Genomic DNA, 13,097 nt, shown 5'->3' with positions numbered 1-13,097 from the left:
GCTATGCTGGTGATAGACGTGACCACTGACAGCTGTTTGGGCCAGTGCAACTCAGTGTGGTTGTGTGTGGAGTGCATTCAAATAGGAGTTAGGGACAGACAGCCAGTGTCATTCAAAAGACCATCTTGGTGTGTTGAGGGCACAGAAAGATCTCTGCTGCCCACATCTTACAGTTCTTGCATCTGTTCCAGTGAGGATCTGGAAATGTCCTTTGTGCATATACGACTCATTTTGTCCTGTCAGGGACTAGAATCCATAATGTTGTGATGGTAATGGGGTTATTGGCCAGAGCTAATATTATTTTTCATCTTAAAAATAAAACAGATGTTTTAAACCCATTTCAACACTTACTCAGGTACCAAAGCAGGGATAACACACATATGAGCTTGAAAAACATGTTTTTTCAGTTGAATTTTGAACAGGCTTAGCAGTATGTGTGAAAAATGTAAATTTAATTAATACATGATCTACCTTTCTGAAAATAACAGCTATTTTTTATAATATAAATATATTATCTATATTTATAGATGACAAGCCCAAGAGATATACAGTATAACGTTTTACATGGGCAGGCTTATGCTTTAAAATATGCAAAGGACCCTCCCATTCAATTTCTTTGAACCTCTACCAAACGGTTGAAGTGCCTGTTTATGGTAAAAGTCAGTTATCTGACTTGCATGAGATTATTGTGTTTTACTGAAAGAAAAAAAAAATCCCCAAAAATGTGGTATTATCTTGTAGCCCTGGTCCCACCCAGAGTTTAAGAAATATCATGTTAAATAAACCTCATTCTTTTTTAATGTACATATACTGTTTATTCAGCGTTGTTAAATGCTTAACATTAGTAAAAACCAAATTATCCTTTTTTATTCTTTTCACATTGCAGAATGTTACCTCTTAAGTCTGTTATGCCTTCATCACTGTGATTGTGCAGAATTAATTGATTGTCAGAGTATCAGATTACAGGAAAACTCTAATCCAAGCAACTTCAATTTTCCCAAAAAAACAAAAAAAAAATCTGTCTAGTATGTCTATTATGATATATTCGGTTATAAGGCGGTTTCCATTTTCTATTGTAACCAATTCATTATGGTTATGAGTTCTTGTACGTGGTTTGAGTGTGAGGCATGGCTTTGCCCCTACTCAAATGATGTCCATTCTGCAATTTAAGAAACAGTCTTTTGGCAACTAAAGCATCAGATGCCTTCAATTGATTAATCCCAACACTTAGTAATGGGCAACCCAGGATGGTGTACAACCAATATGAAGCTATTGTCCTTTTAAGATCATTAACATCTTCTTCTAACTTGACAAAGTGCTTGCTATTCATCTCCATGGTGGCATAAAGGACCTCTGAGGGAGTAAGTTATGAAGGTGACCGCAAGTGTTGAGCTGAGTGAAGTCTTTCTTCTGCAGTCTCCTGGTTAAATCCCCCACACTCCTTTAGATGCCACGAGAGATCCATTCTTCATTTCATTCCTGCCAATTCAGAAGCAAAGCATACATTCGTTAGATGTCAGAAAAGTATTGCTGCTTTACATACAAGACTTAACACATTCACATGGTCACATGTGAAACAAACCTGACCACAGGTGGGGAATGAGCATAAATCCAAATGGAAGAATGAGAGATGTATATTTGTTTTTTGGAAAGACTAGTTTGGTAAATCTGAGGGACGGACCTCATAGGACAGCTTGAATTTCTTTGGCCCTTTCAAAGGGATGGGAAGTCAGCCAAAGTTAAAAAGATGGAATGTTTTGTTTGTTTAGATTTTCCAACAAAACTGTGTATAAACATTATGCAGTTTTACATATGATTTATATGATTGTACATCAATTATTGTCATTGAAGTAATGAAACATTATAATAGTCAAATGTTTCAAATGTAAATTTAATCAAATGCGTATTGGTTTAAAAAAAATTGAGGAGTAAAAAATGTGTGAATGGCTGCTTAATTCAGATGAAAACTCCACTTAAAACAACCCCAGAAGTCCAGCTCTGAATGTCTTCTAATCAAGCTTCACTGAGAAAACAGTGTTTTTTCCACAAAGTTTCCCCTCAGACTCACTGGCTCGCTCTGACAAAGGGATTTCTTTCTTACACAGAGCCCCCATTCCTCCCTCCCTCTCTCCCTTCCCTCCCTTTCGCTCTCTCTCTCCCTCTCCCTCTCTCTCTCTCTCTCTCTTTCTCCCTCTCTCTCCCCCCGGCCTCTGTAACAGCTGCTCCTCAGTGCTTGTATCCTGCGAGAGTGATGATCAGTGTTTTTCATTTCAAAGTGTTTTTTTGGAACAGATGGCGGAGGGGAGCAGCGGGGGAATGTGCCAGCACTGGGCTGGGGAATGTGCCAATTCCTGCAGTGAGTGAGTTCTCTGGGATCCTGCTCGCGTGCCTTCACCCTGCCCTCTGCCCTGAGTGGCGCCAGCAGGACTTCCCAACTAGCGTTACGAACATCTGGTGTCTGGGACTGCCAGGAAAAAAAAGCAGCAGCTCAGCTAGTTTCCTTCTGAATAAGCTTATGCTAGGGAAACACATTAGCTCACACACACACACACACACAGAGTGCAGGAGGAAGAGACAGGACTTACATTCAGCATGTTTGAAATGAATACTCCTTTACAAAATTGCACCAAAGAATATTTGCAACAGTTCCTACTAATTTAAGATTACTGAAAAATGTTTGTTGTTTTTTTTTTTTTTATCTAAAGGTTCCAACTAACATTATGGAATCTTATCATGCTATATGCTTATTACTTATTGATTTTATGTTTTGCATTTTAAATGAAAACACATTACCACAACAACAACTTTTACTCTAGCTGGATTATTATTAAATCTTATTTATTTTGACACAAACACATATTTTTATTACCACCAACATGTGAAGATTTGAAGAAATTACTGGCCAGAAATATACTGGATAAACCATGAAGAGAGCTGTTGTTACTTGGATCTTCATCACGCATTTTGAAAGACCTGTTGATTTTTGAGGAATGACCATACACACAAGGCCTCTAACCGTGTGGGTCCAGGAGAGCACAAAAGGAAGTTCAGCCTTGGTTTACATGACTCCCCATGTCATAAAACTGCACACAAAGGCATCAATCACCCCTCTTTATTCACCCGAGGCACTTTGCTCCTCTGTTTAGGGAGGAAAAAGCTGGCTGAACACCCAGTTCCTTTTCAAACACAAGTTGATGATGATTTAATTTAATGGGGTCCTTACTAAGCAAAGGAATGCACTCCCTAATTGGAGCGAGTATATTTTACCCCAGCTTTGTTATGGTGTCCGCTGATATAAAAAAAGACAAAACAAAAGAAGTAAACAGCACACATATCTGGTTAAGAGATTGCGCCACCGAGTCTGACAGAACCCATCAAAATTATCAACACCAACTGTGAGCTTGCCGGGTGTGTGTCCCAGATGGGAATGCTATACTCTGGTGATTCTCCAGCGGCAGTAGCCTACTTTTCGAGCTGCCACTACAGTTTCTGTCGTGTCTGTCATGCTGTATTGTGCAGCCAAAATATATACAATTATTGACATGAGTTGAATAGAATGTGCTATTCTTTGATATTCTTTGATATTCTATTCTTAATATTGTGTCTGTGTTCAAGGACATACAAGTTACATTATGTCAACTCTCAATCATTTGATATTTTGCATTTAGAATGGCATTGTGTATTCTGATTTAGAGTGCATTTAAAAGTTAAATGATCTTAATGAATTGCATTGTCTGAAGTCAAGGAACTTTTAAATATTTATGAAATCATCTATTCTTTCACTAATCACCAGTTAAATACCATATTTAGCAAACCGCTTTCTTCATATATAGAGAGGGAGAGAACGTAATGGACAAAGTGCTACTATTGTTTACATGATGTGTGTTTCCATAATTGTTGGGTCTGTCACTTTCACATGGACCAACCCACACAGGCCCAGTCACACCATTACCTTCCTCTTCTTGGAGCGTCCCTCAGCCTGCAGCGTGCGGGTGCACTGCTCCACACACTCCCTGAAGCTCATGTTGCTGTGGTCCGGGGTGTAGTCCAGGTCTGCAAGTTGAGCCAGGGACAGGATGTAGTTGCAGGCTATTCTTAATATAGCCAGCTTGGAGAGCTTCTGCCCATAGGAGTAGCATGGCACCTGTGAGGAACCAGAGGGTTACTGTGGGCCCCCCCACAAATCTAAAAGGGATGCCATGATAGCACTGATCTATGCAGTATTAATATGGCAGGAGAGAAGATTGAAGTAGCCTAGTTGTGCATATTATATCGTAATATTCTTATAAAATGTTCCTTATCTTATAATAACAACCTGATAACCTGATGTTTAATTCCTGCAGGGGGTTACTTGTCCTTTAAAAAAAAAAAAAAAAAAAAAAACAATCTGTGCAGCTTGTAGCTATAAATAGTGCATTAAATTAGACGTATTAAAGATTTTCATCCCATTTTGTTGAATGTCAGAGTTTGAGAGTATGTTCAGAGTATGGACTGAAACTAAAACGATGAATTGTAGACATTGTCTCTACACAACAGCCTACAGCATGTAACTGTAGGGGCTTTTATCTTACAGTAGCCTCTTTCTTCTTTACTTCTGCATGACACTGCAGAACAGATGTGAGCACAGCATTTCACTTTACTGCACACAGAGGGGGAATCAGAGATGTCAGCAACTGCTTTAGCTTTCAGTGCATGTGTTTTAATAACAGGACAGTTAGAAAGGGCAACTGTATGCTAGTATGGTTATCTGCAATCAACAGGGAGAGCTTGTAGACATGCAGCCAATGAATAGAAAGCACATGTTTCTGCAGTCCATCGAGTACTTATCTTTTAACTGTTGTTTGTGTGCTTATTTTTGGAAGGCTATGATGTTTGTGATTGCTTGGGATTATAGAAGCAATGCAGTGGATTAGCTATGTCAATGTGGGTGTGTGGGTGTCAAGAGGGACAGATTTGTTTTTGTTCATCTGATACAAATACCAACGAATGCTTCTGCATTTCCTTATTGTATCTCCTTGAATGTGACAAAGAGGGTGTTTTTTGCAAGGCAAGATGCAAAAGTTTGGAGCAAAATCCAAGAGTGAGGAAAATTAATATGACTTTTTAAACTGTGAACTATCCAGCTATTACAAAAGACGTCCACTTGTGTGGGGTGGGCATTCTACTGAATCATATGCATTTAATAAATTAATTCATTGACTTTATATCTTTCTGTGCCATCTCCAATTTGACCTGTGCTCGCCTAATTGTCTGATGTCAAAGGCCATGTGCCTCTTCTCTTCCAAAAATACAACCTATAGGCCTAAGCATTACACTTGTCATCTCTGCTTTAATTCATGGTGGTTTAAGTTAAATGCACCTTAAAAGACATTTGTAAAATATTTGTTAAGGTGGTAGGCTACTTTGGCGATCATATTTCTTACAGCATAGGCCTATAGAAAGCAACTGACAAACTCTGACAAACTGAAAAGATTAACTCAATAATGCCTTTGGTCAGTTTGGCGGAAAATACCTGTTTTCTAAGCGCCTCAAAGGCTGCGCTTATGGTATGCACCCGTGTCCTCTCTCTGGCATTTGCCAGCAATCTCCGTGTCTGCTGAATTGCTTTGATCTCAGTGACGACGCCAGACGCCTCTCCCAGCCGTTTCCTCGGCGATTCCGACGGCTCGTTGTTATTCATGTAAGACGCCTGTGAGGCTGAGGATAGCGGTCGCTCTGCGCGCTGGCACAACACAACACGAGACTGTAAGCTCTGTTCACGAGAAAAAACCTGCTGATTGTCAAAGCCAGCCACTTGAGGGAATGTCGCCTGAATTGTGTCCTTAGCAGAAGCTATTTCAGACAATGATTGGGGTTGTGATAGACCCTTACCGCTGATTGCAGGCAATGCATTTATCCGCATATCAAGAGCCGTGTCCGAAATCCCCAATTGACCAATGTGCTCTCCACTGACGACAGAAGCAATGGCTTGAAGCCTTTTTTGACTGTTTAAAACAAAAGTGTTGTCCATTGAGTCCTCATTTGAGTCTTCGTCCAATTTAGAGTCATCTTGAGAACTTCTGACCTCACTAACACGTTTTACTGGCTCTCGTGATTTGCGCTTGAACTTTTTATTCATCGGCACTTCTTTTACGTTGAGTGTCTTCCAGTTGCCATCATTCAGAAGATGTGGATTCTTCATTTTAAAATGATTGCAGTAGTTCCACTCCAAGAGAGACGCAAACCTTTGCTGATTATCACCAGGCTGTTCCACGAAGAAACGCTTCTCTTCTGCAATCACTCAGCTAGACACAGCTAGACACTGTCTGACGGTGTTGAAGCCCATGTTAGATGTTAAAATCCTGACCAGACAACTTAAGCAGATGCGTGTTGTTCTCTTGGACTCCCGGCGGCTTCTGGAGCCATGCAGCATTGCCAGCAAATGTAGTAAATGCGCCTGGACTCAGAGGTTCATATGTATTTGTTTAGCCTCAGTTTACATAGAAGCCCCTGTTGGCGAGATAAGTCTGCAAGCCGCCAGCACTAGGAGACCGCCCAAAATAAAACGACCCCGGGCGGTGCTCAAATAATAACACCGCCTATGCCGCTACGCTGAAGCAATATCTTATTTGACATCTGAAACTACCTGGAGAACTTGTCACATTCTTAATTGCGACATGCGCTATTAATCTAAATCTAAACTTTGCCTTAAGTCCTTTACATTTTCGGGAATGTATCCTAGGCTAGAAAGGGCGACTTATTATAGGAAATGCAACAGACTTGATCTGTGACATCTTGTATGCTTAGATCGTTGGGCCATGTAGGCTAATTCCCTATTCAATTGCAACGGAGTTGCTGCGTGACACCCAGACACCTCAACCAGCCTACTGGACGCCAGTGTGCTTTCAATGACATCATAGGGGTTTGTGATGTTGCCCTGTGAATTAAGGCACAATAACTATGTTGTTTGAAAAGTTAGATAGCCTATTGAAAATGTATGTTCAGTGAACATTGGGTGTAGGCATAGCCTACAATTTAAAGGTTCGATTTATTTGGCTCTATGAGCCTAAAATTTTTCCAGACTTAAAACAATCATGTAGGCTTAACAATAGACTACAAACAGGTAGACAACACAATAGCAATATCTCATATTTTTCGTGTTCAGTTTGCTTCATTCTGGCCCCGTTGATTTAACGCCATGTAGGCTACATTTCTGAAAAGCAAGAAACAATTGTGTTTATTCCTATCTGCTACTCCACCTTGTGGCACTCTGCATAATTTTCATTTTAAGGTAATAATAGTACAGATCAACAATAGAAAGCCCTTTTCAGAAGCAGTTAAATAAAGGGTTATAGTAAAAAACAAAAAGATCAGTAAAGGAATATTTTTTCAGCAAGTATTAAATGGTAGGCTATGCCAGTCCATTCACACATTCGGGTAAATTCTTTACTATTTACATAGACTAATAAACTAATATAGGCTATCTTAAGTTAAGTAACATAGCCTGTATTGTGATCATACACCTCAAATACCACATTTCCCCAGTGTGAAAGAATCTGCAGAAACAGAAGGACATGGGATTTTAAAAAAAAGCCTCCAGTTGTTCCTGGGCAATGTGCCATTGCTGCAGCGACCTGCTGCTTCCTCCAGATATTAAATTCCTCTGGCATGTACTTTGCCCTGGCTGACGCCAGCCCTCCACAAGACCCCAAAGGTAAATATCTCTAACAGGCAGAGCTGCAGGGGCTCTCTGATGAGGTCATTTATTGCCCTGTCTGAGAGCTCGGAATACAACTGTTTTATCCCATCAAAACAATGCTAGTTAAGTATAAAGGAACATATTTCGTGAGAATAACATTAGGCATTACCAGTAGGCAATGAATATTTTTAATGGATATGTAGTGTTAACCATATCAAATACCAGCATTACAATAAGTTATAGGCCTATATTATTGTTGGGAAAGATGTACAGAAACATAAATAGAGATGGGACTCGGGATGGGACAAGCCCTCGGTGGATCTTTGTGAGATGGGACATGACAATGTCATATATATCATCATAAATATCATATGTGAGGCCATTTCTATATTTTAGTAAAATTATCTAGTTCTACTCCTGGTCAGTCCTGTTCAGCTTTGATCTATCTATTGAAGTCTGTGCCCTATGGCCTATAGTGGCCTGTATAGCAGACCTAACCTAGGCGTTATCTATAAGCTGTCTAAAAGTGTCCCTAGTCTTTCTCAGCTCCAATCACAATGAACATTCCCTAACACAGTGGAAATGTCAGCAGTAGCCTACATACACTGATATTAAACTCTGTGTCTGCACTGGAGAGTAATGCCTTGAGTTTGGTTTAACATGTAATTGTAATTCAATTTTTTTTCTAAATGATGCAAGATGGGTCATCCTTATTCTGTCATTTGCAGATGCATTTGTAGATGATGTTAGAATTCAATAAATATTTGGTATGGCTTTTATATTTAGTCTTTACAGGAGGTAAGTCTATTCGATTTTTACAGAATTGTGAATGTGATCAAACTTTTGTTGGGATCGAGGCCAATTTGGTCTAATTCCAGCATCTGTCATCGCGGAGGTCATGTCATGTTTTTCTTTTGTTTATATGCTCCTTTATTGAAAGTAAATCAGTAAGCTACAAACATTAATCTTGCAGGAACGTACAGATATGCATAATTTATATTTCAACATCAACATGTAAACTAAGGGGGGAAAGACAAAAAGGATGTTTGTTCTTCAATAAACACAAATTACACTGTTAGGGGTTTACAATACGACTACGTTCAATGTTTTAAGAACACATGTTTTTATTATCTAATATTTTAAAACACACACACACACACACAAATATAGGCCTAAAGCCTATAGGCGTAACATTTTTCATATTTGTAAACAATCTTGGCGTATTCTAAATAATTGTTTCAGAATGTCCAAGTTCTTTACAAAAATGTCAACATAACTTATATTCTTATTTTTAAAACATGTTGCGTAGGCCTAACCTCCTGATACAACAATGAGCGTCGACCCTTTATCGGGCTTTGGTGGTAGGCTACTCGGGATGTGAAGCTCAGTGGGACTTTTATTATAAAACTTCCGCATCAACTGACAGGAAGTCGGTGTTGGCAACAGCTGATTGTGAGGATGGACTCCCCCGATGTGACATTTACGTTGGCATATGTTGTGTTTGCCTTTTGTTTTGTGTTTACGCCAAATGAGTTCAGATCAGCAGGCTTTACCGTTCAGAATTTGTTCTCTTTTTGGCTCGGGAGTGAAGACATAGGTTTCGTCCAGTACCACATCAGGAGAACGACATTAACCCTCGTTGTCCATTGCTCATTGCCTCTTGGTAAGTTTTACGGTCCTATTTCTATTTCTACTGTATATAAGGCGTTCGAGGCAAAAGGAAGCCCAATATTTCGACTTTAGCGATAGCTTAGGCAAGGCTAGGCTCCTTGTTTTGACCTACTGAACTGAATTTAGGCCTAGACACTTCTCCTGACAAAAGATGATAGTTTTTGTAGAGAGAGAAAGAAATAACGTATCTCTTTCCATCTTGTCAGGTTACTACTTGGGTATGTGTATAGCTGCCCCAGATAAAAAACTGATCTATGTGTACCTGGCAAGTGAAGGATGGCAGCTGTACTTCACTGCGTCAGCTGCTGTCTTGCTCCTGAGTTGCCTCGTCGCTCACTATTGGTCTGGCCAGAAATGGGGAAATCACACCATATCAAAAAACTTGGCCTCCCATGCCTTACCCCAATCCAGCTGGAGAGCTGTAGCCTCCTCTATCAACACGGAGTTCCGCAGAATCGACAAGTTCGCTACAGGTGCACCAGGTGCGAGGGTCATTGTCACAGACACCTGGATCATGAAGGTCACCACCTACTATGTCCATGTGGCCCTGCAGCAGGACACACACCTGACAGTCACAGACTCGAAGCAGCATGACCTTTCACCTGACTCTGGCACGCCAGTGCAGATCCTGACCCTTAGTGTCGCCAGTATCAATCCCAATGTCAAGCCCTTTGACATCAGGTGAGTAGGCTACAGTACATGGGATGATTGCATTGTGCATGTCTGGTAGCCTAGTTAGGCTATGCCTAAATATCCTCATGCAGGGTAAAGCAAAATTACTGCCATACATTTTTGAAAAGCAGACATTCCCAGAATCAATAACGTTCAGCTTTAGACACTGTACACTTATGTCATGTAAATATAAGACGTAGGCTACTTACGTTTTGCTAACTAGGTCACTGTGTGACTAATATTTTAACCCTATCTCTTTTTCCATACCTGTTCTTTACCAAAGTGTAATCGCTTATCTTCTTCACTAGGTCAAGATGAAGGGTTGAGATTAATTGAGGGCAATCATTTTTGAATGATGTTTTATGATACTCTTTACTCAAGAAGATTAAACTTTAATCCCTGACTTGGATGTTGCCAGGTTAAATTCTACAGAGTATACTGAACTACGAGACAAACTGCAGGCTCCTGTGAGGAATGCCGCAAACGTGGTTATCCATCTCACCATGAGTGAGCTCTTTTTGGAAACCTTCAGGTCTTTCGTGGAGCTGAACCAAATCTATGAAAGCCCCAGTGGTCAGGTGAGAACAACACATCCTCGCAGACTCAAGTCATTCAAACTAGATTCTAGAAATTCATTTGTGTGTTAATGTAAAATATGCACAAAAAAACAGGCCTTTAGTAAGTTCCCCAAAGCTGATATGAGTATGCTTTTGACTTACATGTAGGCCTACTTACAGTAGTAAAATATTATCAGCAAACCCAATTTGATGACTAATCATAATTCTTAAAGCAAATGTATATTATGTGTATGCCCAGGAGCTGGAGGCCTGCATTGGCTGCATGCAGGAGACTGCCAACATCAAGCTGCTGCATCTGTGCCACGGAGAGGGAGAGGGAGAGGGCGAGTGTCAGCAGTGCTACTGCCGCCCCATGTGGTGCCTGACCTGTATGGGCAAGTGGTTTGCCAGCCGGCAGGACCAGCAGCGGCCTGAGACCTGGCTGGGCAGCAGGGTGCCCTGTCCCACCTGCAGGGCCAAGTTTTGCATCCTGGACGTCTGCATTGCACACTGACTCTGGCCAAAGCCAGGGGTATGCAAGTACAGAGAAAAACAATGAGAGGCCTTTGAAGCTGTATCGTTCTCCTCTGACATGTCTTTGAATTAATACTCTTGTTTGTACTCTACCCACAGGTGAAATGATGGATGAAATGGTTCAGATGACATTTGAATTCAACAGACAATTCAAAGACACTTTGAGGAATGACTTTAAAAACAATTGGTTGGATCTGTGCTGCTGTTTTACAGCAGGGAATAGACTGCCACATATGGGATGTCTTTTGACGTCTTGTTTTTTCTTTTCTTTTTCCTTTTATCACACCAGTAAGGCAATGAAGCTTATACTGTACGTGCCTTCTGTCGTTTGCCTTGTTTTTGTCAGGCCATTAATGCAGAAATGTTACATTGCACATCCTAGACACAACATTTACGTTACTTTCTCCAATACTTTTACAAATGCTGATTTTTGTTCAAACAAATAGTGTTATTGTATTTATATAATTCTGGATTAATTAAACCTTCCCCCAACATTGAGTGAGTACCAATGTTGCAGCCACCACAGTTTTAATTCTTGAAAAAGCTAAGAGTCCTGCTAATGTCCTGCCAAAGGACATAATAGTTTTACCAAAGGGCTTGCATTTCCAGTTTTGAGCTTAATATAATGCAAGAATTGTGTACCACCTTGTAGAATATATTTTGATATCCCTTGAGCATAATTTTTTAATGTGCAGAGTTTCATGAAGGGGTCTTGGACTGAGCTGCATATTGAAAATGGTGCTGAAGGAATTCCCAGCGCGACAAAAACTGACAAAAGGGTCACCTCACAGCCCACTCCACCAAAGTGCAATACCAGGCGTCCAGGCACACGGGGCAATGACTGAACGCAGATCACCTTATTATAAGTCTGAGCTTTGAGTAATTATTTTTAAGTAGAAATTTAAGGTACAGCATAATGCTAGTGCTGTCTAAATTTGGACACTAAGGCAAGGTTAAGCCAGAAAATGTAAGTATTGTGCATTCCTTGTTGTGGTGTAATCATACAATGTTTCTAATGGGGTAATGGCCTTTTTTCATTAGCTCAGTTACTGCTATGGGCAGGTACATGACAGAGTGGGACAACAGCAGGATGCTACATTGCAGGATCATCAACTATGTTTCTCGGTGTCCTAGGTGTCTTTTGAAGCATGTTTTTCATGATTTTCTGTTTGGGATGTTTCTTAGATATTAACATGTCATCTAAGGGGACAAAGTTCTTTTCTTTTTTTTTAAGCATATTTTTGGGGGCTTTTTTATGCCTTTAATGAGACAGGACAGTGGAGAATGACAAGCGAGTGGGTGAGAGAGTCTGGGTGGGACCCGGAAAGAACCACGGGGAGAGAATCGACCCGGGTCGCCGACGTACGGTGCAGGTGCCCCAGCCAGCCACGCTGGACAAAGCTTTTTTTTTTTTTTTAAAGCAGCTAATAGATACATTTAGCAAACACAGCTTGTAATGGCTGTCATCCTGATGTGGAAGGATAGAAATCTTCAGGAGGCCATAATCTTCATTATCAGTTTACAAAAATGTTGTTGTGTTTCAGATGTAGAGGGTTTCTCAACAACATTTAAGGGTTTTCAGCCCTTAATTTCAGTCACAGCTTTTTGTTGAATTTAAGATGAATAAATTAATTTGGTCTTTCCCTACACAGAATTCCACATGAAACACAATGTTTTTCTGTTGGACTTTATAATACTGTCCTGGCACTAATGGTGTCATATATTTGAGCTATAACCCTTGTAGGCATGGGACATTATAAAATGACTAGATAATCTTCACGAACAATAACTCAGGGAATTGTTATTTGTCCTCTGTCCAAATTTTGTAATGTGTCTGACCCTGTATCATCTCTTTGAAGTAATATGTAAATAAATGTCTTAGTTTAAATCCTAGTATTTCTGTTTTATATTTTAATATTAGTTTTTATAGAGTATTAAGGATTTGTTTTTCTGTTTACCTTTTTGTATTTTATATCACACAAAGT

At 40.1% G+C, this 13,097-nt stretch overlaps 2 protein-coding genes across 4 annotated transcripts; one reads left to right on the top strand and one right to left on the bottom strand.

Annotated features, from left to right (window-relative positions):
- Positions 1 to 792: 792 nt before the first annotated feature.
- On the bottom strand, positions 793 to 6,776 carry atoh8 (atonal bHLH transcription factor 8). The gene is made up of 3 exons (XM_042074953.1): positions 5,513 to 6,776; positions 3,953 to 4,144; positions 793 to 1,479 (listed from the first exon to the last, which is right to left on the bottom strand). Exons 1-3 carry the CDS (start codon positions 6,179 to 6,181, stop codon positions 1,474 to 1,476), a joined length of 867 nt encoding a protein of 288 aa, XP_041930887.1. The 5' UTR covers positions 6,182 to 6,776; the 3' UTR covers positions 793 to 1,473.
- Positions 6,777 to 9,088: 2,312 nt separating this feature from the next.
- tmem129 (transmembrane protein 129, E3 ubiquitin protein ligase) lies at positions 9,089 to 13,005 on the top strand. 3 transcript variants are annotated; one of them, XM_042074939.1, is made up of 5 exons: positions 9,089 to 9,341; positions 9,556 to 10,030; positions 10,440 to 10,599; positions 10,838 to 11,110; positions 11,212 to 13,005. In XM_042074939.1, exons 1-4 carry the CDS (start codon positions 9,137 to 9,139, stop codon positions 11,090 to 11,092), a joined length of 1,095 nt encoding a protein of 364 aa, XP_041930873.1. In that variant the 5' UTR covers positions 9,089 to 9,136; the 3' UTR covers positions 11,093 to 11,110; positions 11,212 to 13,005. The 3 variants fall into 3 exon arrangements, with proteins under 3 accessions (XP_041930873.1, XP_041930874.1, XP_041930872.1); XM_042074940.1 differs by having other exon boundaries at positions 10,838 to 11,118; XM_042074938.1 differs by having other exon boundaries at positions 10,838 to 13,005.
- The last annotated feature ends 92 nt before the right edge of the window (positions 13,006 to 13,097 follow it).

The sequence above is a fragment of the Alosa sapidissima genome, chromosome 20 (genome assembly GCF_018492685.1).
Source record: "Alosa sapidissima isolate fAloSap1 chromosome 20, fAloSap1.pri, whole genome shotgun sequence".
Taxonomy (NCBI): Eukaryota; Metazoa; Chordata; class Actinopteri; order Clupeiformes; family Clupeidae; genus Alosa; species Alosa sapidissima.
This window is presented reverse-complemented; position numbering and strand designations above follow the sequence as displayed.